At 36.5% G+C, this 27,341-nt stretch overlaps 1 protein-coding gene across 3 annotated transcripts in view; it reads right to left on the bottom strand.

Annotated features, from left to right (window-relative positions):
- LOC138125125 (limbic system-associated membrane protein) overlaps nucleotides 1–22,963 on the bottom strand; it is a 241,039-nt gene extending 218,076 nt beyond the window's left edge. For 2 of the 3 annotated variants that reach the window (XM_069040402.1, XM_069040404.1), the window contains exons 1-2: nucleotides 22,858–22,962; nucleotides 22,309–22,555 (exon numbers count right to left, since the gene is read on the bottom strand). In XM_069040402.1, coding sequence (XP_068896503.1) covers nucleotides 22,309–22,360 — 52 coding nt within the window. In that variant the 5' untranslated portion in view covers nucleotides 22,361–22,555; nucleotides 22,858–22,962. Of the gene's footprint in view, nucleotides 1–22,308; nucleotides 22,556–22,857 lie in introns of all 3 variants that reach the window. The other variant, XM_069040403.1, reaches the window with a different exon arrangement.
- Between the last annotated feature and the right edge of the window lie 4,378 nt (nucleotides 22,964–27,341).

The following is a 27,341-nucleotide window of genomic DNA, read 5'->3' as shown; positions in this document are numbered from 1 at the left end:
TTTTAGCCGTAAGCAAAAATGTCATTATTCCGGGGATTCGATAAAATCCGTCGTTAAAATAAAAAAGAAAAGCGAAGCGACAACCGTAAGCAGAAATACCAAAGAACGTGGATGCGAATATATTTTTCCGAATAAAAATTTAATTTGTTCTGATTTCCAGATCACAAAGCTTTTATCTTGTAATTCGTTAAATCGTACACCTAAATGTAAATTCGAATTTATTCCTGTGGTACTTAAATTTATCGAATTGTGTATTTTATGCGCACGGAGGGGCGGAGATCTTCATATTTTTTATTCACAATTCAACGTCTCCCTCCTCGTGGATGTTTATTTTGAATTAATCTGTAACCGTTGCTTCCGCGGAAAATTTGTTTAACGGCTCCTCCCTCGGTAATAATTAGAGGCCATAATTAGATGAAACGTTAAATAAGAAAATCCATAGCGTTCCCATAACAGTAATTGATAAATGTTGGTCCCAATTAAAATTTTAATTAATGTCAAAGTACTTCCTTTCAATCCTCTTTTTATCGACGTCCCGGGAATAAAAAATCCCGCGGATTAGTCCCAGCACGTCGAAATTTTTTCAACGATTTGTTTTGAAATTTCTCTGCGAGTCCCCAAAAAGTTTACTCGTTAGGCGGATGCCAACTCCTTAAGCAGCTCGCACAAAGCCAACAATAACAGGAATCACCTTCGGAGCTGCATTAAAAAACACAAAAAGTGCATTCCTGCAACCTGCACAACCATTCGCGAATTCCTGCTTTGTGCCAGCACTGATTAAAGCGTCCTCGGCAACATTTCAATTTCCTCTCATTACATTCACAACAACATATTTGCAAGCCCCACTGCAACCCGTCATCCTGCAACCTGCTGATTGCCCAGGTCAATGAAAAAATCTCATTGTTTCGCTCCTGCTCCGCGCTTTCTCTGCTGACCGCAGGCCCGGATTTACTGCAGCAGGAGACATATCTATTTACATACATATTGTAACGCGTGGCAGGACTAAGCCCAGATTAAGTCCCAGTTTACATTCGATAGTGTCCAATCCTGTTTTATAGCAGGAATTCTTGTACACACGCTCGAATTTATGTTGCTGTAAACATATGCGGCAACGCAAACACGACGCCGCTCCCGCCGCCTATTAATTGATATTTCGGTGGAGCCAAAGGAAAAATTTCTAGCCGGGAAAGTGGGAAGGCGATTGTCAATCAACGTCGAATTTTCATTTGGAAATTTACATTAACGCAACAGATAACATCGACAGTGCATTATTTATTTCGGTAAACTAAGTCGTGTTTGACTTCCATTCGCCAGAATAGTCACGTGGGATACCTTTATCAATCATTATTTGCGTCTGATTGATGGCGAATCGATTAATCTTTAAATGGAGGCAAGGGTTACACAAGTTCTGTCTGTTCCCGCATTATTTATTTAAAATTACAAAACGCCAATGTAAAACACGAAAGTGAAGTGAGAGAATTTAGAGAGTTGCAACGCAAATTTTCGCATGATTTGTTGTTTGCAGAAAAGGTATCGCATTGACTCGCGTGTAATGGTATTACTCACTCGGACGCGTGGCGCACCTCATGAGTAATAGTCGCCATTACACGCGAGTCGGATAACTTACTATTATACAATTCTACATTTTTGCATGTCCACCTTTTAAAATGAATTTCCAAGTTTCTCCTAGGAAATATTCTGTTTGAGCCGCTTTTGTCTGCCCTTATTTATCGCGCCCCTTTGTCGAGTTAAACAAAATGTAACTTTTATTTGCGCTGAAACAGTTGACACGCTCTGCACAAAACTTATCAGGACTGCAACCAACCTGACGTGCATCGTAACAACGAAATAATTACAGAACATTCACACACCCATTATCGCCCATCACAACACAATTCAGGCGTTCTCCCCCGGACAAAAAACAAATTAAAACTCCATAACCCATCGCACGCATGTGTTCAACCGCGGCCATATTTTTTCTCGGTGGTTCCCAGCCTGCACCCATTTATCCGGCTGGTTTATAACGAGCGTGTGTGCAATCTGACAATGACATTACTGTCGGCTTCAAAATTAGTTTAAATGAATTTCAGACATGCGTGTAATCGTCCCGCGTCCAATTAGAGATAATTTCCATGGATTCTGGTGTGTGTGTATTTAAATTAGGAACACTTGTTTTCCCGGACATAAATCGTCCGGATTGTCTAACAGCGGCAAGAACGCGTAAAAAGTGATTTAGTGGCGGTGCTAGATGACGTCATAAATACCAATGGATGGCCTCATAAAGACGGAAAGGGAACGGTGGCGGTGCGCGTAATGAGGAAAAAATGGACGGCTTTATCTGGGGCGAGGCGATGGGCAAGGACGAAAAGGATTCTCGATCGGGATTGAGGGTCTTTGATCAAGGCTGCCGCACTGAAAACGTGCCAGTTGCTTTACACAACACCAACAAGCAAAGAGGAAAATGGAATTCGAAAATGCAAACAGATTTTTCTCACAGACAACAGAATAAGTAAATTATTATTAGAGAAAATTGCATCACAGCCCAGTATACCCAATGCATTAAAATGTCATTTTGAGAAGACACTTTTTACTTTTACTTTTTATTTTATTTTTAATTTTTTTTACAAGTGGGAAGTTTACACGCACGACCGCAGCGCGTGTTGTGATCACACACGTAAGAATTGTTTTATACGCAAGTTCTTTTCATACATCATTATCGTTACCTAATTAAAAAATGTACGTTGTCTTTGGGAACAACGTTTCGTTGGTTTTCAATTAACATCATCAGGGCTCTGATGCTGGAATTGAATTCACACCTTAATATTCGACAAAACAGTTGAACATTTTAAATTACTAAGGAAGACTACTTTGCATTTCGACTTGCATTTTATTAAAAATCCAAAAATATTATTTCAATATTTTTTTTTATAAAACTGCAAAATATCTATTTGGATGCATAATATTAAAACACAACCACTTTCTTAATGGTGATGGAAAAATATATTAAAACAGTTATTTGTGTATCAAGGCCAAAAAGTGCAAAGAGTTTTCTGGCCGAGGCGCAGCCGAGGCTTGAAAACTGGCGAGGACGAAGGCAGTTTTTGGCAGAGGTGCACGTTTAATTTTTTAGTCGACCGCACGAACTACAAAGCAAAAGATTCATTGTGTTGCAATCCCATTTTTAGAAAATAACAAATTAGACTGACTCATCTGACAATCATTGATAAATCTGATGCAACAGACGCATCATCTGCATTTTGTCTAACATGAGAATAAAATTTCTCGTGTGAGAGAATTTACGTTAGCTATTAGAGCTGATACCCCACCAGTCCTACCCCCTCAACTCTAACAAATTTCTTTCCCGGAGCCTGAAATCGTCACATTCCTCCAAACCAAATTCCAAATTAATGAAGATGAACACACTTTGCTCCTTTTTGTTAGTTTTTCAATTCCACCCCGTTCACCTTCCAGTGAAAACTTCCTATTTACCTTGAACAGACACAAATTCTGAAACTTTTCATCCACTTTTTGCCACCCCGAAGTTCTCGAGCAACAGTTTAATAAAAAATCGGTATTTAAAGCGTCACAAATCTTCCCAGAAAAAATCTACTATTCAATTTAATTAATCCTGTACACGAAATCCGTGATCCCACGTAATACAGGCCCGGATGGCTGTCAGAACTAATGACCTGTGGCTGACTTAGCGGGATTGCTCAAAATGTTTCCCTGTCTGTCCCTACGGGACATTATTCCAATGGGTTTGCCAGAGACGAACCAGTAATCTGTAGCATTAGGTGAGCTATTTATAGTTGCGAAATTGGCGCACAATATTTCCGGAAATTGCTCAATTAAGGTGACGCAATATTTTAATCGAAGAAAACTTGAAACTTTCCTCGGACAGAGCTTTTTTCCGGGCGATTTTCTAACCACCTGTCAGAAATTAAAATTTGTAACGTGAGCGGCGTAACAAAGCGCCCGGATTATAAAATTTCAAGAGAACCGGAGCACACTTCAATCTTTTAACGTTTAATTAAAGTCGATCGACGAGTGAAATATTCATTAATATTAAAATTCACATCGCTTTTCTCGATACACGCAATCTAGCTCAATTTAATCCGTTAAGAAAATTCGGTTGATCTGCGTTTAATCAGTGCCGGTTTAATTAAATTTCGGATTAATTTAAATTAATTGCGAAATAAATAATCGATTAGCGCCCTGGCCAAAAATAATAAACCGATTAAACCGTGACCCCGATTTGTGCAACCAAATTGCGTGACCCAGGATTGATAACGCGTAAAATGCATCTCGATGCATCTCGGGTGACCTCTCCTTTCGTCTGGTTTGTATTTTTGAGCGTGGCGCTATTTCAGCAATGTGCACGTGTCACGCCATTCCCAGATTAAACGAGCCAACAGCCGAAAAATATCTTTGGGCGGATCATTTTTATTGTAAATCTATGCAAAACGTGCCCCCGTAAAAGTGTCCCGGCACTGGCAGGATCGAGTTTAAAAAGTTCTGATTGAGACTCCCGTCGAGGGACCAACTCTGGGAGTTAGTCCGTGCGACTCCTCACGTTAAGAAATGGTGCGGAAGCATTTAAGATGTTAATTATGGAGACATTTACCTAGATACGTTGTTTGCTGTGAAGCAAAAGGATAATAAAGGAGAACAGATGAGTTCTACAATACTGTTACATTTTCAGCATGGGAGGACGTTTACTCAGACAACAAGCAACGAAACTAACATCAAGGCATTATCGTTCCTCCTGAATAAGTCTTTGGCCCGCATTTCATTAAATTACAACTAAATTTAATATTTTTCCGGCGGTGCTGCAGTCGGGAAACGTTGCACAATTTCGCAGGGGATTTTAATGCGAAAACTTCGTTCGGGGTTGATTGGAAGGGAGAACCTGCCATTATCGAAATTTTCTTTTGTCCTACACCTTTCATACTGTTCCGAATAGGAAACTTACAGAAAAGTCGGTGTTAAAATATTAATGCGTCAAGGTGACCTGTTTATAAATAACGTGGCCGAGCATAAATAATTTTTTCAGTGGTGTGGAGACAAATATTGTACTTGTCGCTTTCATTCTTTTTATTCGACCTAATATTAAAATAAATGTCTTTTACGGTGAAAATAGCCCAATTTTATACGTTGGAATGAAGTCAGTAAAATCTATTGGTAAATAAGTTTTTTAAAGATGACAAAAGGGAATCCTCGCAGTTGTTTTCCATTCTGGATATGTTTAAAAAGAGACATTTTTATCAATGTATATCTTAAACTATAACTGTTTCTTAGGCACAACATACATATAATTCACATATTCACATAATTATCCTATCGTATAAAACCACGCCTCATCATTAAAAAAAAGAGTGTGTAGTTAAGACCGCACGACAGAAGTGAAAACTTCTATTTTAAAATCTTAAAAAACTCCGTCTATTGTATTTCCATATTTTGTTGTACCTACTCTCTTTGGGCCATTTGACATTTTTTGTCATATTTATCAATTTTGACATATTTCAATGTTGTTTTTAAAAAAATAATTAAGAGCTTTGATTTTTCAGTCGAGAAATCGATATTAAAATCTCCACTCAAAATCTGACTATTTGTCGCTCGTTCGGCTAAACTCGGCTCCCTCGAACTAACTCGAATGAGCCTTTCACCTAGGAGCGTGAGACGTGACGGTGTGACGGTGAAACTAATTCACTGCTTGGGAATAATGTCGCAGTGCGCCTAAAGAAGTTTTCACTTTGAAAATGTCAAAGAGTTGTATCATCATGATGCATTTAAACTGGACTACCTACTAATTCTCTGTAAGTTACGACATACGTGACAAAACCAAAAAAAATGTCAAAGACATACAACAAACCACTGAAGTGTCCATATCCATTATTCTTGTGACAGATGTCACCTTACAATGCGAAAGAAAAAATAGGCGCAGCGGTGACAAACGATTCTCGTATATACAGTCGCGGACAAAAAAAAGTCTTATTAAGAAATTTAGCCAAAATTGAGTTGAGTAAACCGGGGTTACTATAATAAATAAATAAATATTTTCATAGTAACCATAGAAAGGGCAAGCAAATTTACATTAGCGAAAAAACATTGTCCTACTTTTTTTTGTCCGCGACTGTATTATATGTGAGTGTTGATTGTGACATTTATGTTTATTGTAGTCGGCTACGCTCTGTTAATTAATAACCAATATTATTACTACAAATATCAATTTTGTTCCCCACGCAAAATATTATTTAACGAAATTAAATTTTTTGCATAAAAGTATTTGAAGTGTATATAATTTGTTCATTATATTATAAATAAATAATCCAATTTAATGCTGATATTTCAAATCTCCCAAATTAAATTTCCCTCCCAGTTTCTCCTTCAAGTATTAGAAATCCGCTTACTCTTCTGTAAGATAACGATTTGACGTTCTACGAATTTTGTCCTTGTTACAAAAATTTCGTCAATTAATGAGCTTTTCGCTACAAATCATTTCAAAAATGTTCTTGCACAATGGTACTTGTGTGTACAAAATACTCCTTTCTTATAAGTAGAAAGCATACACACACGAGCGCAGCAAGTGTTGTAATCTCTTCCCTAAATTTAATACTATTTTCATTCATTTAAAAAAAGCCTTCTTTGCAAAATCGTTTATTTAATTTATTTTGGATTGATTATAGCGAAGTATGTGATCTTTTTGCATTTAATGTTCCTTCATTATTCGTTCCTTGGAGCTCTCGTAGTCGGGGAGGCTCCGCCAGTATCCATCGTACTCAAGTAGTTGCGGTTCGGCGCAGAGCAGAAAATAAAGCCATGCCACCCACTAATGGTTTACAAACAGCTGAATCATTAAAAGAGTTTCTTATGAGTCGTAAAACTTAACAAGGGACACAAATCAAATTTTTGTAGGATCACATAGTTCGCTTCTCAAATTCTTTAATTCTGTTTCATGTTCCCAAATTAATTTATTGTGGATAAGTATGGCAACTATGTACGAAAATTTATGTGGCAACTGTGTGGGTGAGTGGAGTTGACATTTGTATGACATTTCGTAAGCGGGCATTTGATTTTTTTATACTAAACTGCGCGACTATGAACTGTCAAAGAAATGTCAACTCTATCCTACCTACAGAGTTACCACATAAATTTTCGTACATAGTTGCCATACCTACTTATCCACAATCATTTTGAGTCACCCAATAGCTTACTCACTGATCTATCATGAATCAATATATCAATATATTTTTTAGCCTTCGTCTACCTATGTAGAAATTACTGATTTTCCATTCGTCTAAAGCGTCTGAAAATGGCATTTCCTTGACTTGGCAAGAAAAAATCGAAACAGGAATTTTTAATGAAAGATTTTAGGTTGGCGGCATGAGTGTCAATGTCATGTGGCATTTTTGTACAACTTTTTAAGTGCGAAATGTTTATCGCAAGCTGTACATTGTGTATAGTAGAAGTCAAGGGGGTTATCATGCTTACGGGCGGGCGGCCACCAGGTCGACAACCTTCATGGACAACTGGTGATAGGTTCGGAATAACAAAGAGAACGACGACAGTTGTGAATATTTGAGGAATTGATTGACTTTTGTGGTGTCACAGCCGCTTCTTGGATCTTTTATGTTGCCAATGGAAGAAAAATAAATTCCCCATCCGGTAATATTTTAATAAAAATTATTGTCTTTTGCTTTGAATAAATTATAGACCGAAAATGTTTTGCGTATTATATGGCTAGAAATTGTTTTGCCTCGGCTGGTGCCTCTGCCCACAAACCGTGCTCGCACTTGCAAAATGACAGTTTCTACCCTTGTGATAAAAATAACTATTTTTTTAGTCTTTTCTTTGGTATTGTTCCGCATCCAAGGAAAAGGACGAAGAATAAATTCCAAAATAATCACATCGATACAGCAAAAGGAAAACACTACAGTGTTGTTGTTTGTAACTCTTTTTATCCTGCGACCTGGCCCCGCCGTCGGTGCCGTTCCAATTCCGGATGCATATCTTCCGTAATCTCCGGGAGCGATGTCGCCGTTGATACCAGGACGACCGCCACCCCCGCCCTGACAGAACAGTTCATATTTACGCCGCCCAACAACAATCTGCAACGTAGAACGTCTGGCTCCAGTCGAGTGCATATCCAGGTGGCGCATCACGGGCCGCCCCTTTATCAGCGATATGAAATACGTCGGCGATGGTATAAAAAGGTCGATTGCTGGGATCAAACTGAAAATCCAATCAGTGTTCGGCAATCAGCGGTAATAGGAGGCATCGGTCGCGGATATGGCGGAATTGAGCCGCAGCCCGCGATCGACATCGATACAGGCGCGATCTCGCCGTCGATTCCGACAGCGGCGAATTAGGAAACGACGATTTGATTAGGGGAAGCACCGGATTCATGCAACATTCATACAATCCCCGCGCTTGTTTTTTAATCGGAAGTGCACCGAATCAACCGGATCGGGATAATCAGATTCGGATTCCAATCAGTCGGACTGTTGTCAGTTTTCGGTAAATAGTTGGGTCGGATGGGGATTAGAGAGTCCATCGGAGTCCCTTACAAATTACAAATGCTGGACTGTTTCAGACCACGATGTTCCCTTTGATACTACAGTTTCTTTCAGAGGGTTTCGTTCCAGCTATCGGCTCGGTTGCAACGAGTTTGCGAGCGTTTTGTCCGGGACAAGTGGGGCGGAAGTGTGGCGGTAATAACGGTGGGATCGCCCGAAGAGACTGACTTATCGGTGGAGTTGGGTTTAAAATGTAAGATTCTTGTTCGGCGCGGGAATTATGAAAGATTTTATTTCGATGAGAGGTCGTAACGGTTGTACAGCTATTTTCGGTGAATGGCCGAGGAAGAAATAAAGACGGGCATGTTTGGAATGTGGCGTGGCAGAGTGCTGTTCTTAAATTAGCCACTAGTTGCGCAGATATAAAAAAAATTGAATTGTGTGTAAAGAGATGATGTTGAAATAATAAACCAGCAAAATTTTATTTATGGCGTGCTGTTGGATATAATGAAAACAATTATTATACCGCGTCAAAACATACTATTGCAAAATCGAAGAAGTTAGGAGTCAGTTGTCAAGAATACAATGTAAAATAATACGCTAGGGGAAGTGAAATTTTAAAAAGTATTATATTTAGTAATAAAGAAATCATTAGAGTGACCAGACTCGCTCAAATGAAATTTAATAACAAAAAAAAATTAATAGGATTTTTTCCTTATTACATTTTCATGATTAATAATAATAATTGAATATTTTTGAACAAAATTTGTATTCAATATCAAAAAGGGGGTACGAAAGCGAGGCCGGATTTATTTACCACTACAGATATACAGACTGTCTATAAAAGAATGTAGGATCGCAGATGGCTCTGAAATTTGAATTTGCCACCTCGTTTAAATTAATGAAATACTAATCGCAAGCTGTCAAATATTCACAAGCTCTCAACACAAAATAAACTTAACCTCATTTCCGCTTTCGAAGTCCTGCTTTGTTGTTTTTTGCGTTCCTGGTCTGTTTATTGTTAAAAAAAAGCTTTTGTCAAATCTAGATAATTTCCGGAGGTGTTACAAAGGTCTTTCTCTGTTTTTATATTGAAAATGGGCATAATTTTATAACCTCGCAAATATTTTAGGAGTAATGGCTAAAATGGTCTTCACACTTGAACAAAATAAGTTCATTACAATGTCTTATTACCGCAACGGTGTTAAAAGAGACGGAGAAAGGACCTTCAGCGTTCAAGCATGCAAAGAAGAATTTTTAGCGAACTACCCGGGCCAAAATATTTTAGAAAAGTTCCTCGCAGCTCACACACATCGAATTGTTGATCGTTTTGTTACTACCGGTAGTGTTGAAAAGTGGAAATCGTCAGGTCGTCCCAAGGTGATTGAAGATGTTGAAAACAGACGAGATCATTTAGAAGAACATCCGAGAACATCCCTTACCAGACTGTCTCTTCAAACTGGTGTACCTCCCAGTACATGTCATAAAATTGTTAAAAAGAACGTGCATTTACATCCATACAAAGTAACAAGAGCTCCTCCCTAATGGTCCTGAAAGCCGCATAAATTATTGTAACTGATTTGAGAATAATATGTTCGCTTGACTTAACTCCCTTAGACTTTTCTGTGTTTTCTGTTATTCGTGCCTTGGGGCCTCAAGTTCGGGAAGCTACCGCCAGTGTATAAACGACAAATGGATAATTTAAATGAGTTAATAGAAGAGATTACCAACTGTTGTAGAGATATCAATGAACAGATGTTTCAAAATATTTTTGAAAATAAAAAAGTGAGAGTGAGACGATCTTTAGAGTAAAATGGAGGACACTTTGAGCCATTTCTTTAATTTTCATTGTAATTTTTTTAACTGAGTCACTGAATGTTATCTACCTTCTTCATTACTTCTTCATTTATTTTTATTTCATTTTCTTTGTAAAACACCTATTTTGTCAAGTTAGGCAACCAGTATAACGAATTTGTTCTGAAGGTTGAATATCGTAGATTATACTAACATTATTCGATTTCTGATTAAAGTCGGCAAACTTTCAGCGCCTACTAGGATCCCACAATCATTTATAGACACTCTGTATCTTAACAACTATTTAGAGAAAATCAAAATGTGTCAGTTATCCACTTTACACATCAGAGTCGGATTAGAAATATTTGTCACAAATTCGCTAATAATAATACGAGCGTATCAAGATTCGAAGAGTTAGTCTGAATAATTTTCATTGTTACTTTTTTAAGTAAGTAATTTTTTGAGAGTGTTGAGACCTATCAATAATGCATTTCATTATTTTATTTTCATTTCTTTTCAATTTTGTCAAGCTAGGCAACCAGTAAAACCAATTTGTTCTGAGGGTTGCACATCGTAGATCATATTAACATTATGCGATTTCTGGTCGGCAAACTTTCAACGCCTACTAGGATCCCACATTCATTTATAGACACTGTATTTTAATCATTTTCTTTTTTTTTCCTGCACCTTAAGTTGTGCAAACATAATTTTGAATTACTGAATCAGTTCTAATGTTTTCATTTTCCTTGCCCAAAGCTGTGTTATTTTTAAACGTTTTGAGCTTTCTTTTTCTTAATCTGTCGACTGTCCCCGAATTGTTTTTTTAGCCTTTTTACATCTGAATCACTTTTGATGCGTTCCATATATTTCCCTGATACCAAGATAAATCAGAAACTGCATATTAAAACCCTGAAACCTTCTGATTTAGTGTTCATTTTAAGAATTCCGTGCGTATTGTGTATTGCCGCTCCAGTATTTCATGTCCTACCCACATAATTTATAATGAGGACTTGTTAGGTAAAAAATCCCATTTTCGCAATTTGCATAGATTGTAATAATTTTTTCCTGCCACGAAAATGTTAATTTCTTAATCATGTCCTGGGGAACAAGCCCAGCGTACGCATGCATCATTTCCACCCCGCGCTTAATTGTTCTTTCATACACCCCAGCCCAGCCACGTTAATTGGACCGGCGAAGGAATTGAGCCACTCTTAAATTTCAACTTTTAATTTGTCCTCACGGCTGAGAAAACCACTTAGGAAAGACAAAGGTCGTTCTTATTACACGTTGTGTTTCCTTTGTGCACCCGCAAAATCCAGACCCACTCCTGAATTATTCCCAACTTGAAGCTATTATATCTAATTGTAATTGATTCGCGAGCAAGAACCGATATCGCTAAACAATCCCAGCTCGGATCGCGAATGCAGCCCATTGTGACGAGTTGGCAACTTGGCGGGGGCGGCGGCCTCCCCCCAACTTGTCGCCCGTTTTTACGTGAAATATGTGGTGGAAAAGTTTCAGCAAACGGTTCCACCTGTCGCGACTCCATTCGTCAATGGACTATTTGATTGTGATAATTGACTCCTTCGGGGGGGACGGAAGGGTGAGTGGCAACAAACAGCCAACATTTATCCGCGACCGGGAGTTTCCGGAACTCATTAAACATTTGAAAAGTCCAAACAATTAAAAAAGTCAATTCGTCCGTTAATATTTTATGGAGCTTCTGGGGTGGATCCCCTGAAAAACTTATAAGCATTTCCAAATAATTAATCTTGCACAGTGGGAAATCTTGGAGAGGTACAGATGGCAGGACTCGTGCATAATTTACCCAGGACTTAATTATTTATGCACCAGACGCCCATTTACCAATTCAATACGTCTAATGGTACCGGTGCTGTACACTGTTTATCATCAATTATCTTTTATTCGGGATTCGGCCCACCCCTGCGCGCTCATTAAAAAATACAATTAATAATTACCACAGAAGGGTTTATTTCCTCTTACTTAGCGTTTTTTGATTGGGACGGGCGATAAATTTCGGGCCATGGTTACGAAACTGATTGCAAAAGCTTTCAGCTATAAATTCGGATGCGTCTAGACAATGTCGAGATATTTCAGATGTATTTATTTCATAAATTTATTTATTATATTCTTCTGTGGTGCAGCTCACCCACTCATTAAATTGCAACAGAGCGTTTTGATCTATTACCAGAGCTTTCAAATTTTCAGTCGACGACATGATTTCATTTTTCACAAGCGAAAGCCATTCCGATCTTAGTTCCTTATTATTTCAGTCGAGTATGCGATTCAAGCCTTCAGTGCTCTTCAGATTTGATCGCAACGGGGAGGGGGAAAATAAATATAAACAAAAAATCAGACCCAGAGCTCTAACTTTCCTAATAATGGGGTTAAATAAATATATGGAAAATTTTCAACAAAGACATTTCTGGGAGATGATTGAAATTAAAAGAAAACCAATAATCAAAAAATTTTCAAGTTTGTCACGGTCATCAAAAATTTAAATGACTATTCAATTCACCTGTTATTTTTCAAATATTAACCAATAAAAGAGCAGATATGTACTTTCGTAGCCTAGCAACAGAAAATTCCAGCGAATATTCCACTCGTGAAAATATAACTGACTATTCCACTAGTGGTCGAGGTGAATATTTTAAACAAACCTTGATTATTATTTTTATTCAAAGAAATTATTACTTTCTTACGAAGTTAACTAAACAATGAAATCATGTGTAACATAGATTTGCGAACTAGCTTTGAAAATTTTTATTTTAATCATTGATTTGGTTCATTGAATAGTCTGTTGAATACAACTCGTAGTCAAAGATAGTAGAATATTTTTCCGATGGTATCACTTATGGTCATTACGCTTTTGAACACCATTCGTGCTACGCACTCATGGTGTTCATAAAGCGAATGACCATTCGTGATACCACCACAAAAATATTCGACAATCTTTGACTACTCGTGGTATTATAACTGAAAATTTTCTCAGGTTTTTTTTAATTCTTGAAGAACCTGCAGATGAAACTTGCAACAAAAACATGAAATTTAAAAATTACTCTCACGACAGGAAAAACTAAATCGAAAACCGAAAAAAAATTTCGATTATTTTTGTATTGTAACCTCCTAATGTAAAGTGATTTTGGACAAAAAAAGATATTTGAACCTACATAGAAGGAATTAAAATTTCAAAAAAATCTGGCCAACTCGAAAAAGATAAAAGAAATATAAAAATCTCGCATTTTTTGCCACCACACAAAAAATAAAATCAAAAAATTAAAATGAAAAAGGACAGTACCAAGTTCCAACCAAGAGAGAAAGAAAAAGGAATCAGTGAACAACAGTACTTTATGAAACTTCTAGAAGGGAGAAAGGATAAAGGAAAGGCAGAAACAGGAATGAAGGGGAAGCGGCCGACGCCAGAGGAAACAGAAATCACAATTGAAGAGGTAGAATGACAAATAAGGAAACTGAAAAAAAGAAAGGCACCGGGAAGGTGAAGGTGGAAGAGAAAGAAGGTAAATGATTTGACACGATAAAGAGCTATTTACGATATATGTGGCAGATATGGATGAAGTGTTAAGGAAATCACAAGCGGGGGGGAGTGTGGTAGGTAGAGAGAAAATGAAGACTTGGTAATTGTGGCAAAGAGCGAAAGAGAAATGAAAGAAATGATGAAGTGTCTGGGATCTGGGAAAGTATGTGAGGAAGAAAAAGCTGGAAGGAATGTTGAGAAGACGAAAATGATGGTGTTCAACAAGAGAAAAAGGAAGAGTGAAGAGAATGAGCGGAACTGGGAAAGAAGGAAAATAGAACGCGTAAACGAGTTCAAATACTTGGATTATGCATTTTATGAAAGAGTATCAGAGAGATAGAAAGGAAGGCAAATAAGGTAGTGGGATGTGTTTGGAGAATAGGAAAGAGAAAGTGGGGAGTTAATTTCAGAAGGAGAATGATGATATTAACGGAATGCTGGAGAGAAAAGAAAAAGACCGAGGAGAAAAAAGAGGGAGAGAAATACTACCAGAGGAACGGGTATGTCATTGAAGAAGTGGAAAGATTGAGAGCAAAAGGAAAACGGATGAATGTGGAGTGAGTGGAAGGGACAAAGACATAGACAAGCAAGAAAGAAGGGAGAGAATCAAAGAATCCAGATACAAAATGGAGTATGAAAAGTGTATGACAGAGGAAATTCCAGAGTACCTAGGGAGAGAGAATGCAAGAGAGAGAAAAATGATAGCGAGACTCAGATGTGGGAACGAGGATAGAGAAAACAGGTATTGGATGGAAGGTGAGAAAAGAAGGTGCAGAATGTGCTATGAGCAGAGAGAGACAATGGGCGAGAGGGAAGGAAAGGAACGGGGAAAAAAGACGGAAGGGAGATAGGATGGTTGAAAGAAATATGGAAGAGGAGGGATAGAATGGGAAAAGAAAGGGGTGGGGGATAGAAAGAAAAATGTTATTTTTTTCTTTAGAATTGTTACCTTTATTTTTAAATAAAACTGAAACCAGGAATCCCAAATTAATAATACAAATTTTCAAATTATTTTTGACATTCTGAGCTCTCTTGATAACCAGATTTTAAAAGGAAAATTGCAAATTTATCATGATTATCAACTTCTAAATAAAGAGAAAAATAAGAATACCCAATTCGAGAATTACTGTAATGGCATTTAGTGTCACAAAAATTAAATTGAAAAGTTTCCCAGCTTAATTTGATAACTTTCCCAGATAAATTCTTTGAACGTGGGACAACAGCAAGGAATGTTTTTTTTTTAATCTAGCAGCTTGTAGTTAAGAAGAAATATAAATATACCTATAAAATTGAAGAATTGCTGTCGTGGCACAAAAATGCAAAAAAAAAATCATAATTAAAAATTTTCAAATTATTTTTGAAATTCTGAACTGATGAGAAGGATGAAATTAGATTGTATAAAATTTGGAAATGTATCGTAGTGACCAATTTGTATTCAAAAAAAGAAAATTATGGCATAAACACCATTAATTGATATGATAAAATCAAATCTGAATTTTCTGTCATCGCATAGACCCGACATAAAAAATAAATTCAGAAATTAAAGGAAAAACCTTCCCAGTTTATTTTTAGGATGCTAACCTCCCCAGATATATTAAAATCTAATTACAGTAATGAACCTGGGTCAGATTACAATTTCATATCTGGATCCACACAATAAAGCTGTGCCATTTTCAATCATCAAAATCTTGCTCCTGAAAGCTTCTGCATATTTAACCATCCAAAAGCCCAACCCTGCAGTCGTGAAATTTTCTGTTTATCAATTAAACACCGGTTGGGATGTTTATCTTTAGACCTGAGCACGAAAACCGCAAAAAATGTTAATGAACCCGCCCATTAATTTTTTCCCGAAGCTGTATCCTTCCCGTTGTTGTTTTTGGTCCCGAATCCGTGTTGTGCGGTCCTGAATGGCGGATGCATTGAATTGTGGGAAAACCGAAAGCTGTTCGCCGACTAAGGCCACCAACAAAATGTCTTGGGCTAGGGAAAATGATCAAATGAACGTCATTCAGGTGCCGAATTAGTTGTTAGATAGGAAGAGGTAATCAGCGTTATTCCTTAAACACTCGATTCTTCGCGTCCCTTCTCCCTATATTTGTATTAATTATTCTCGCCCTTGCCTAACGACCCTCTGCCCATTCCGGCTCAAACAATTAACATTTTTACAGACTTAATGAAATTCATTTTCTTGCCTTATCTCCTGGATTTATTGGCGTGTCTTCTTAACAAATTAAATGAGGAGATAGCCATCAACGCGAGACGGAAATTTACAAGGGAGATTTGGAAAAATGCGAGAGAGCTGTCAACGGGCCATCACCAACAACTCATAAAGTCATCACTCGGTTAATTTGGAAGCTTTAATGGCTTTGGAAATAAAATTTATTTTAGAACGCTTTATTGCACCAAGCAATGAAAGTTTTACAAGAAATGAGATAAAAATACCTTCGATGCACGAAGAAGTTTCAAGTCGATTATGAAATTATTTAATCCGTTCAATAATAAACAAGCGAGATCGATAACCAATGAAATTCAACCGTAATTAAACGGGACAGCGGTCTGAATGTTTCATTGGACACAGTCATTCAATTGTTAATACTTTGGCCTCCTCGATTCGACGGTTACAGACGCTTAACATTAAAAATTATTTTGAGCTTCTCATTCGCCGAAAAAAAAAAGATGGCGCCGTTGAGATACAGCCCGTATTGCTGCTCCTCTCCCAGCTCTTTGTTTTCTATTTGCCGAGATCAAAAAGCACGTTTTTGAGTAATTTAATTAAATCGTAAGAGTGGCTGGGCAGCAAACTATTGCTGTTTTATAACATTATCAAACCTAAAGTTGATCGAACACGCAACAGTTATAAAACCATGGACTGGCCTCCGGAATTCCCAAGTGTCTGCAACGTTGTAACCATAAGTTGCCACAAGAAAACGATCATCGACAAGGCGAGCATTAACGACGCGTCGATAAATTCCCGGCGTGTCGACGGAGATAATATTATTTTTCAATAACGGTTCGGATAAACTAACATGTGATTAAAAATATGTGAGGAGGAGGAGAGGAATTTTTAATAAAGGCGCGTGTATCAGGTTTATATTAGCTTTCTGGTGTGTTCGGGAATGCGCACGGGAATCGGGTGGAGTAATGAGCGGGGCATTTAAGGAAGAGTCTCTTCTTCTTTCTGGGATATTTATTTGGTAATTTTGGTGCAAAGTGAGATGGTTTTGGGGCCCAAAGCGCTTGATTTCTGGCTGCGGACTAGCAAAACTACCGCTCTACAGGCCTGATTTGACACATTGTAATTTCTTGTTGATCGCGAGAATGAGAGAAAATATATGAAGTACATTCATCGATTGTGGTATTGTGGTATTTAACGAGTCGCCCGTTGTGGGCGTGTCCATGCTGTCAGATATGATGACAAAATCAAAAATAGCGCAAGCAGGATGGCCCTCTAGTGTTAAAAATGAACAGTTGTAATGCATGAAGGTCTTTTTGTGCTTCGCCCAGTTGCCGACCTCAACTTCGTCTCAGTTTTCAATCTCTGGACACAAAAAGACTCACTTCTACTCTTTATGATATAATTTAGTATTTTTCGATTTTTTCTTGTGCATTTTTATCAAGTCACAGAATTTGTTTGAAATGATTCCTAAATATTCCGCACGAACAAAATGTCTCCCCCATCCACCAGCACATGCACTCTCTTTACATCTCCATTCCCCAGCTATCAACACTTCCAATTTAAGAGCAACTAGTGTTGACGCTTAGCATAGCGAAATGTTGAAACAAAACGAACGAAAACGTCGACTTCCATCAAGTCTAACGGCCTCACTGCGCTCGAAAAATGCACAAAAATGCACCAGCGAAAAGCTTTCAGCCTGCATGTTTCAGCATGTGCACGCCGTGGAACTAACATCTGTTGCAACATCATGTCACAGGATGGTTAATTTTGCATGCAACAATCAAAACCTAACTAACTACGTGGTGCCCTACCGGCGCTAATATTTTATTACGGACTCGTATCTCACCCCGCAAGGATCGGTGCATCGTTAAAAGCGCACAAGAGGTGCAGTAATGATACTGTTAACAACGCGCTCATAATTTATTATGCACTCGGTGCGGATAATTACCTTCTAAGCTGCAACGATCAAAACCTAAAAGTCGGAACAAATTGATTTTTTATTTTCAGGTTCATTTGAGGTTTGCAATTACTCCGGTGTAATTTAGTCGTTTTTGGTGTATTTAAAATAGCTGATGAGCTTCTGTTTATATTCGTAATTTAGTTTCATTACGATTTTGCACGCATTGTTGTTGTAATTAATGAATGTACCGACACGAAAATCGCTATAATTTGTCCAACGTATTATTGTTTCGTGTGCAAACTTACTTTGCTTGCCACCATATTATTAAATATTCAGCTGGTGAGGCCAAAAGGAGACGCTTTTTCACCATTATGCACTCGTAGGGGACCGTTCAAGCTAAAGAGCCGAACTCCCTGGAATTACTCCGCAAATTATTTGATCGGTCAATGGCAAACATCATAATTACGTTATCCAAATAAATCGGTTCCGTGTGGTGCAGAGTTGCATTTAACTTTTGAAGTTTGAAGCAATCAAATTTAAATTACCACCGACATGAGCGGTTAATTGCTGTGATTATTGGCCGAGCGAGCAACAGTTCTCGCTCCTTTTATTTGGCAAGTGTAAAATAAAATAAATAGGATCGAAATTAGTTTTGCAGCTGTGGGGATTGATTAATTACTCTAACGGATTTATTGAAAGAAAATGCAATCTCAAAAACAAAAGGTCTACCACATCGTAGGTGACGCATGACTCATAGTATCGGGTGTTCATTTAAATTTCTTCTCAAGTAGGCGTTGAAGAGTCGATTGTGAACGCACCACGGATTACAGAGCACGGATCAGCTGATTAAATCCAACCTCACTGTTTGCGTTGTTTGTGTTTTTAGTGTGCAGACTGTTGAAAGGTGCGTTCACTTCGACTTTTCAACGACTACTTTGAGCAAAAATTTTAATGAACACCTGATATAATTTTTTTTACTAAATTAAATTTTTTGTTAGGTTTATTTGGCGGATTTGTAGTTTCGGATTAGTAGGATCACTTTTAATCTAAAAACGTTAGACAGAAGTCCAACAAAAATGTTAAGTCATTATAAAATAGAAAAAAGTCTCTCTCTCAACCAAATAAAAAAAAAGTCTTCAAAATTTTGGAAATTCTCAAACAAAAAGTTAACAGTGGAGATGACAGCAGGATACTAAAATCTAAACTGCAAATAATTTAGAAAAATGATATTTCGTTAAGGGGCATATACAGGGTGAGCGAAACTCGATGTCTCAGCTCCATTAAAAAAAAGGAAAGACGGCAGAAAAAATCTGAAAAGAGGTTCTTAAAAGGGATTGAGTAAGGTCCATTTTAAACCAAATTTGCATATTTTTCCATATGTATTTGGAAACTGAAGTAATGACGTCATCGAATTTTTTTTCCCAGAAATATACCTATATTTTGGCATATTTAAAAAGAACTAATTTTTGTGAACAATTTTTGTAAAGAAAAAAATTTGCTATCTTTAAATCCTGACGATTGCGAATTTTTGATAATACTTTTTTTTACAAATTTGCTTATAATTTTTTAACGGAAAAAGATAGCAAATTTTTTTCTTTACAAAATTTGTTCAAAAAAATTAGCTTCTTTTAAATATGCCAAAATATAGGTATGTTTCTGGAAAAAAAAAACGATGAACAGAGCCGGGACATGGAGTTTCGGATTTTCATTTATTAGTTATTTTGTTTTTATTCTAATCATTATTAAACACATTTTCTCCCGTTATTATGTCTCGGACAGTAATCTGCTAACTTCTTTTTTTAGAAAAAAAACGCCATTATATTTCAGTTTTTTTTTTTAATTAGAGAGAGTAAGCACAATTGCCGTTACCAAAGTTGATGTTTTTTTTAAAGTATAATTTATCCTCGCAGGAAATGTCTGTTTTCTATTTAGGTAATAAATTTTTTTTACATTGATATAAATTCGTTAAATTTATTTCTTAACGAACGAGACAAATTACAAAACTGACGTTATATTTTTCCCTTATTATTAAAATATTCCAATTTGCTATGTCCAGGACAAAGCAATAAATGAGTAATATAAATCCACAAATATTTTATTACAACTATTGTTTTATAAATATGTGTGGAATTATAGACTACCCAAGTATGGTCAATTTCCATTAATTTTTTTAACTGATAGAACTATTTGAATTTATATAAACGAATTAAATAGTTAATAAATTGTGGGTTGTATTGTGCATTTAAATTCATTTCAATAACATTTTTGCAAAATTAAAAAATATATACATTATATTTCAATACCAACTAATGCAACAAAACCAGTTTCACAATTTTTTTAGATTCATATTTTTCAAAGGCGTTATTGTTTCGTTATATTTTAAGTAGTCATCAGTGCAACATCACCGAATTTAGTGTAGGAGGGTTGACGGACTACCCCTAACGAAAAGATCCCCTGGCACATCTCATTCATATGATTCATATGAATTTTGTATTTTGGTGGTAATTCATTTTGCGCACAGATTTATTTGAAGCAACATTTACCAATAACAAGATGGTTGCCTAGCCCACAATACCGTTTTAGTTCAAGAACCTCAACGATAAATTTCCAGATTGGTTATTGAGTGGACGGACGGACAGATCACCAGACTTAGCTCTAAATGATTTTTTGTGGGGATTAATACAAAAACTCATGGCTGGGGCAAATAATCTCACATTACTCAAATTCAAAATTCCAGAAATGATACAAGCTTTCTATAGATTGCTTCAAGGTTTTGTTTAACTCAAGTTAGAGAACAACTTGAGCCTTTGTGGTAATATTTTTGGTTCCATTTTCTACAATTTTGCATTTTGGAGAACGAATTTAAAGTTATAGAAATACAGGGTTATTCAAGAAACTTCCAATGAAATTTTCGTTATATGCAACCCAAAATACAAGAAACCCATAGAACTTGATATTTTGTTTAATTCGAAATAAGTTAGCAATCCAAGTAGCTTGGCGAATAAGATTAATGATGACACTTTCTCTTTATTGAGGTTATGAGCAAAAGTTAATACCGGGTGATCAAAAAGGACTGAGTTGGCAGTAAAATTGAGAGCAGTTTGTTATTCGTTAACCGGATATGTCTTTTGACAGATATTTGACGTGAACAGCCACAAAATTGTAGGTTATGTATGTATAAAAATCAACGGTACAAAGAAACAACTTAAACTGTCAACTGTCAGTGTGAAGTCGTTAACAACCGGAAGTTACTCCAGTTATACCAGTTATAAAAGTAAAAATCAGTACTGCCAACTGAGTCCTTTTTGATCACGCTGTATAAATGTGAAAACTGAAATGCCAGACAGTAAGGGCCAGCAATTGTTGATTTAAGTATTACTTTTTATAGATTTAGGAAGCTGGAAACCATTGGAAATTGTAGTTTTGGGTTGCATATAACGAAATTTTCATTCTCGTGACTAACCCTGTATTTTTCGATATTAGCGAAAATCGTCTTGAAGCAAGAAGGAACAGAATCGTCTCTTCAATTTTCTCACGCTCCGTCCTAGTGAAGAGACACATTTGTATACAAATTTTTTAAAGAAAATAATTTCGTGGCCGACTTTTTAACGAAATATATTATCTCGTGGGGCCGTGGGCGCCTACATTATTAACCGAGAAAGCCGCGTCCTGCAACTCGGTTCCAGAGCAATTATTTTTGCAAAAACCGAATTAAAACCCGCGAATCAAAAAAAAATCTGTAAATATTGTGCCCGCCACGTTTCCAGCGCGCTCCCTCGCAAACAACTTTTTGTGGATTTTCCCCGAGAAAAAATTTTCATCATCGCACTCTCACGCAAATAACCAAAAAAAAGCAAATAAATTACGCGCTTTTATTAAAAAGCTTCACACATTTTAACTGCTGCGAACAATCACCGATGAATGCGAAACGTCTAATTGGGCCGATCGCAGGACACTCTGTATATTGGAGTAAAACGTAATGATCCGAGAGTTATCGCAGAAATTGGAGCGTCTGAGCATTAGCGCAAACGAATGGGTTTTATGACGAATTCCGCCTTACCGAGTCCATAAAGTTTGATGAAACGCCAAAATAAAAATTTTATGGGTTTCCACAGGTGACAGCGCATTTATAAAAATTGCAGATTTGGCGATTTTAACGGCGAGGGAATTTTCTTTATGCGAGTTTGATGGAAAATTTGGAAATTGGTGGAGATAAACTCGGCGGAAATTAGGAAAAATCTGTTGTGCGCAGAAATAACTGGTATTTTAATGGACAAAGTTTTTGAATGGACGAATAGAAGTTTTAATTGCGAATAAAACAACAAAATAAATATTGACGTAAAGCGTAAGCGCTGAAAAAACCCACCTTGTAGCAGAAGAGCAGAAACAACGAACAATGTGGAAAGCAAAGAACACATCCTGTCAGTTTATTTTGCACTTAAATAAACAAATCAGTTCACTCGAAACTTGGCCGGAGTTATATCTCCAGTCACTAATGTTTTATCAAACCGACGCACATTTGCACCCGCAGTTTTCAGTGGGTAATTAGTCTCGGACAGGCTGACATTTTACTTAAACACTCGAGATTTCCGCTCCCGCCGCTATTATAACACCTAAAAATAAAAAAATAAAAATTAGTCGTGTGGCGAATTTTCGCCGAGCGCTTTCGCTCTTAATCAACAGTGTCGTGTGAAACCGGGAGGAAAAGTTCCCTGATTTAATTATCCCCGAGTGCGTCCCTCGTGTGACAACAATTCGAATTAACTTGTTACCCGGCGATAAAACTTTAAATATCGCCGAGCTTTTTCGGCGCATCTGGACCGTTTCCGGGCGCCAGGTGCGGCGAAAAATTTTTCCAAAATCTTTGCAAAATGTTGTGGTGTTTTTGGGGTGGGGGTCGACTTAGCGTCCGTACATGGGGTTGGGCTGCCATGCAGGAGTCACACAACACGCGTCTACTTCTGCTACGCTGTCCAACGCGCATCTACATCTAACGAGGAACGCGGAAGAACTGCGGTCCGTTTGTAATCGCGAAGTGTGGCGTGCGGGGCGCAGGCGCTACCCTTATTATCTAGTCAAGGGAGGCACTGAACAAATTCTTTTCGAATGTCTTTCGGTGCATTATTGTCGCCCCGTGAGCGCTTGTCCGGCTGCGATTAAGCCCCCTTTTGGTTGAAATTTAAACTGGCCTCGAGGGCTGAAAAATGAAAAAGCTTCTGGGCCGCTCCGTCTCGTGTGTTGCGAATTAACCGGAAAACTGTGTTAATAATTTTTACCTTGACAGTTTTATTTGCGCGGAGATTTAATCGCGACCGATAGTTTTTCGCGCCGCTTTTCCGACAGGAAGGGCGCGTTTTCCCGCCGACTCCAACTTTGTTTAAATGAAAATCCAACCATCAGGACTGAGCGGACAGGATAAATTACGGGAATCAAAACGGAAGAAGTTTTTATGGACATACTTCGACGCGAGCGTTTCATTTTTATTCGACAACTTCGGAAACGAACAAGATTGTCATGTGTGACGTGGCCTGTTTATGACTCCACGAAGTGGGTAGGATTTTTGGAGGCCGCCCCAACAGATGATAAAATAATAAACTTTCGAGATCAATCAGACTTTGCCTGACTAAATCCGATCAAAATAATAAATAACTTAAAACATCTCTGCGAAAACAGAGCGTCATTCTTGTGTGGCACAATTTTTCACAAAAATTATTCTTATTATGAGAAGATTTTTTTTATCTAGGAAGAATCGAGCACAGAAAAATTGGGGCGTATATAAAAGCATAATATATAAAAATATACAAGGTGATTCACGAATAATAATGAGCCCGACAGAAATGAAAATGCAACCCACAATACATTTGGAACGTAACGCTGGATAAGGACGCGGTAAATATCCAGCTTTACCTTCGAAATACTCGAAATTATAATGTAGTAAAGAAAGGAACGAAAATATTGTTGAACAAAGACGCGTAAATAGATAGAGGAATTCCAGATCACGTGAAAAAAAATGGTAAAAAAGAGAAAAATAAAATGATAACAAAAGAGTAATCGTACTAAAAATCTTGAATATAAAATAACAAGAGAAATAAATAAGGAAATAAAAAAAATTAATGCAAAAAAGATGTTTATATTTATTTAAATATTTATAAAAGATTATTTAAAATTTGTCAGTCTAAAATGGTTCATTCTAAAGCAACTATTAAATAAAGAAAAATTAAAAAAAAGAGAAAAAATATTAAATGAGACATTGACCTAAAAAAAAGAAAACCTAGCAAAGAAAAAAATTTAATAAAATTGTTGAATTAATTAATTAGTTGTAGATAAAAACACCTTCAGAAATAATTTAGTGCTAAACGTCACTATAAAGATAATAATAAAATAAGAATCGATCGTGCAAAATTACGACGAAAAAGTAACGTAGATTTAGAAAAAAAATTACAGCCAAAGAATGAAGAAATCCGAGCAAGTACTAATTACACTGTTTTTCTTTTGGTTTTCCTTTTTTGTCAATTGTATTTCACTATTTTTCAAAACTGTTTCATATTTACCTCACTTTAACTTTTAATGGAGATAGGAAATAGTTTTGAGAAATAGTGAAATACAATTGACAAGAGAGGAAAACCAAAAGAAAAACACTATAAATAATGAAAATAATAAAATTAAAATAGCATCACAGTATAGAGAACGATGATACAGGGTTACTGTAAATGTTTCTAATAGCGTAGTTGGCGTAGAAAACCACACAAATTTTGGATGTGCCGCTAGCCTCGTAACAGGCAGAGATTGTGGCGGATTTGGCGGTAGTTTTTACCTTCGGAAATCTGTCAAGTGTTATGTAGGAATGTATGTATATTAAGCGGCACACCTAAAATTAATCGCCAAGCCAATTACGATGTTAGAAACTTTTATAATAACTCTGTAGTATGACAATGGGATATTATAAAGGAGACAAGTAAGGAGAAAAAAGCAGATAAAAACAACGCAATATCAAATATTACTATACAAGCTAATTTATCAAGTCTGGTAAAATTTGAAACCTGCGATAAGTCGCTACTTAAAGGCTACTAAAAAACAATAAGAAAATATCGCTGTTTTGAAAACAAGAAAAAGTAATACAATCTGAAAGACTATTCATTGTCGATGGAAAATTTGCTGTAATGAATTGCCACACCAGAAAAAAAGGGGAAGAAAAACGTTCCATTGTAAAATATACCTTGCGAAGCATTTTGGATTGAAGTGAAAGTCTTAAAAAAACCCACATTCATCGAAATTGCTCAAAATTGTCTAGGAGGTACGAGTTCGAGAAACTAGGGAATCAGTCACTCTGTTAAAATCTCCAAGCATTTGAAGACTTTTCCATGAGACGTTTTTACCACGTACATGAAATTCGTCACGGTTATTACAGGAGAGAATAACAGAAGTTGTTTCATGAAGTCCCAGACAAATAAATCGCGAGGGTTCAAGTCCGGTGAACGAGGAGGCCATAAAACAGAACAATTTCTCTCAAGCCATCTTTCAGGAAAGTTATGATGTACCCACTCTGACTGCATAATGAACAGTTACCCCATCAAGCAAATATTACATAGCACGTTGTCGGAAGGACGTTCTCTAGGAGTTCTTCTAGCGTCCTAGACCTCAAACAAACATCTCAGGTTAACAATAAAATTTAACGCAAATGTTGAAATTGCCTCCCACCAACTATTTGGCACTCACCGACACTTTGTACACTGCGCTCAATAATGTCAGGGCTTATTTGTTCCGTTTCAGTGGGAATTCTCTACCGCAAATCATTCTAAATTGTTTGGTCTATTAAAATAAACCTTCCATTGAACCTTCTATTGAAAAAAAAATTAAGTTAAAAATTAAATTAAATTTTTTGAAGTAAAATTTGTCATTTTCTCAAAAAAATTGTTATGTAAGGTGTCAATTTTTTTCATTGATCATTTAGCTAGTACGAAGGCGTACCAGAAAAATAAGAAAAAATGGGGGTTGTGATTTTAAAAAATTATTGATGACGTCATTATTAGGAGATGACAAGCTGTCAATATAAGCAAAAGTACTGAACAATATGCACTTTTTAAAAACAAAGTTGACCTGTTCAAGGATTTTTCTCAGAAATTAATACTTTCAGTTTTATCGAATTTATTCCGAACTTTACGAACCAACTGAGTTTTCATCTAGGATTTCAAAACAAACATTTTTTGGATACTTTTATTGAAGACGAATACAGGAAGTGCTGAAAGCTGAGAATTTGAAAATTAGAACAGTAAAAGAAGGTGAAGCGGAAACAAAATCACAATAAGAATTAATCGTAGTTGAACAAAGAGACAATTATATTGAAACAGGAGTTACAGATCATTTGAAAGAATAATACGATCTCGATCAGGATAGTAAGGTAGAAGAGAAGAAACAAACAAGAAAAGTGAATATAATACAGAAACAAATTTTAAAATTTCAGAAATACAGTTATAAAGACAATACAAAATAAAATATTATTAAGAAAAATAAACTAATGAGAGAGATGAAGAAATGTAAGTTAGGAGAAAACGATAATCTGACAGTATTTTTTCAATAAGTGCACAAAGTACTAATGCAGGTGCACGGCATGCTTTATTTGCAAAATTACGAACCAGAATAGTATATTAATGATGGCTATTAAGACATGAGTATGAGAATTAAGGCACGAGCGGTAGGCGAGTGTCCTAACGAATGCGAGTGTCTTAATTGATACATTTTGGATCTGTCAGATGCTCATGGCAATATTTGATATTGACCCCATATTGCCGTGATGCAGCATGTCTATTGGTTATAAACCTGTGTTTTAATGAAAAATCTGTATATTAATTAATATCATTAAAGTACAGATAGTAAATGTCCAATAAATCAATTGAAGTATAGGAGTAGAAAAAATATGTTAAACTTAACACTTAACGTTAATCTTTTTGTATTACCCCGTCCAATTCTTCATGTAAGAAATGTTAAAAAAGAAAATTTGTTTCGTAAAACTACGAAAACACACATTGCCTCGCTTGCATTGGATAAAACTGCTGCAAAGTTCTCTCAAACAAGATTTTAATATTGTTATTAATCATTACAGGATTAGTTATAATGCCACAGTAATTTAATATGAAACTTAGTATAGTTACGGCGAAACTGTTCAAGCAATTATTATCTACGCTAATAAAACTAGGTTTAAAGTTAGGCTACACTGTAAATCCGACTTTTAAACAGGATATCATATTTTTTTCATACAGCCAAGCTCTAATTACAGTTAAAGTAAAATATGTGTTTCATTATTAAATTATCATCTAATTATGACTAATCATAATTATAAGATTCGTGCTAATCAAATGTATACGACCAAATTATTTAAATCAAAGTTGTTCATTTTGACAT

The sequence above is a fragment of the Tenebrio molitor genome, chromosome 1 (genome assembly GCF_963966145.1).
Source record: "Tenebrio molitor chromosome 1, icTenMoli1.1, whole genome shotgun sequence".
NCBI lineage: Eukaryota > Metazoa > Arthropoda > Insecta > Coleoptera > Tenebrionidae > Tenebrio > Tenebrio molitor.
The sequence above is the reverse complement of the archived record's forward strand: the minus strand, read 5'-3'. Positions and strand labels throughout refer to the sequence as shown.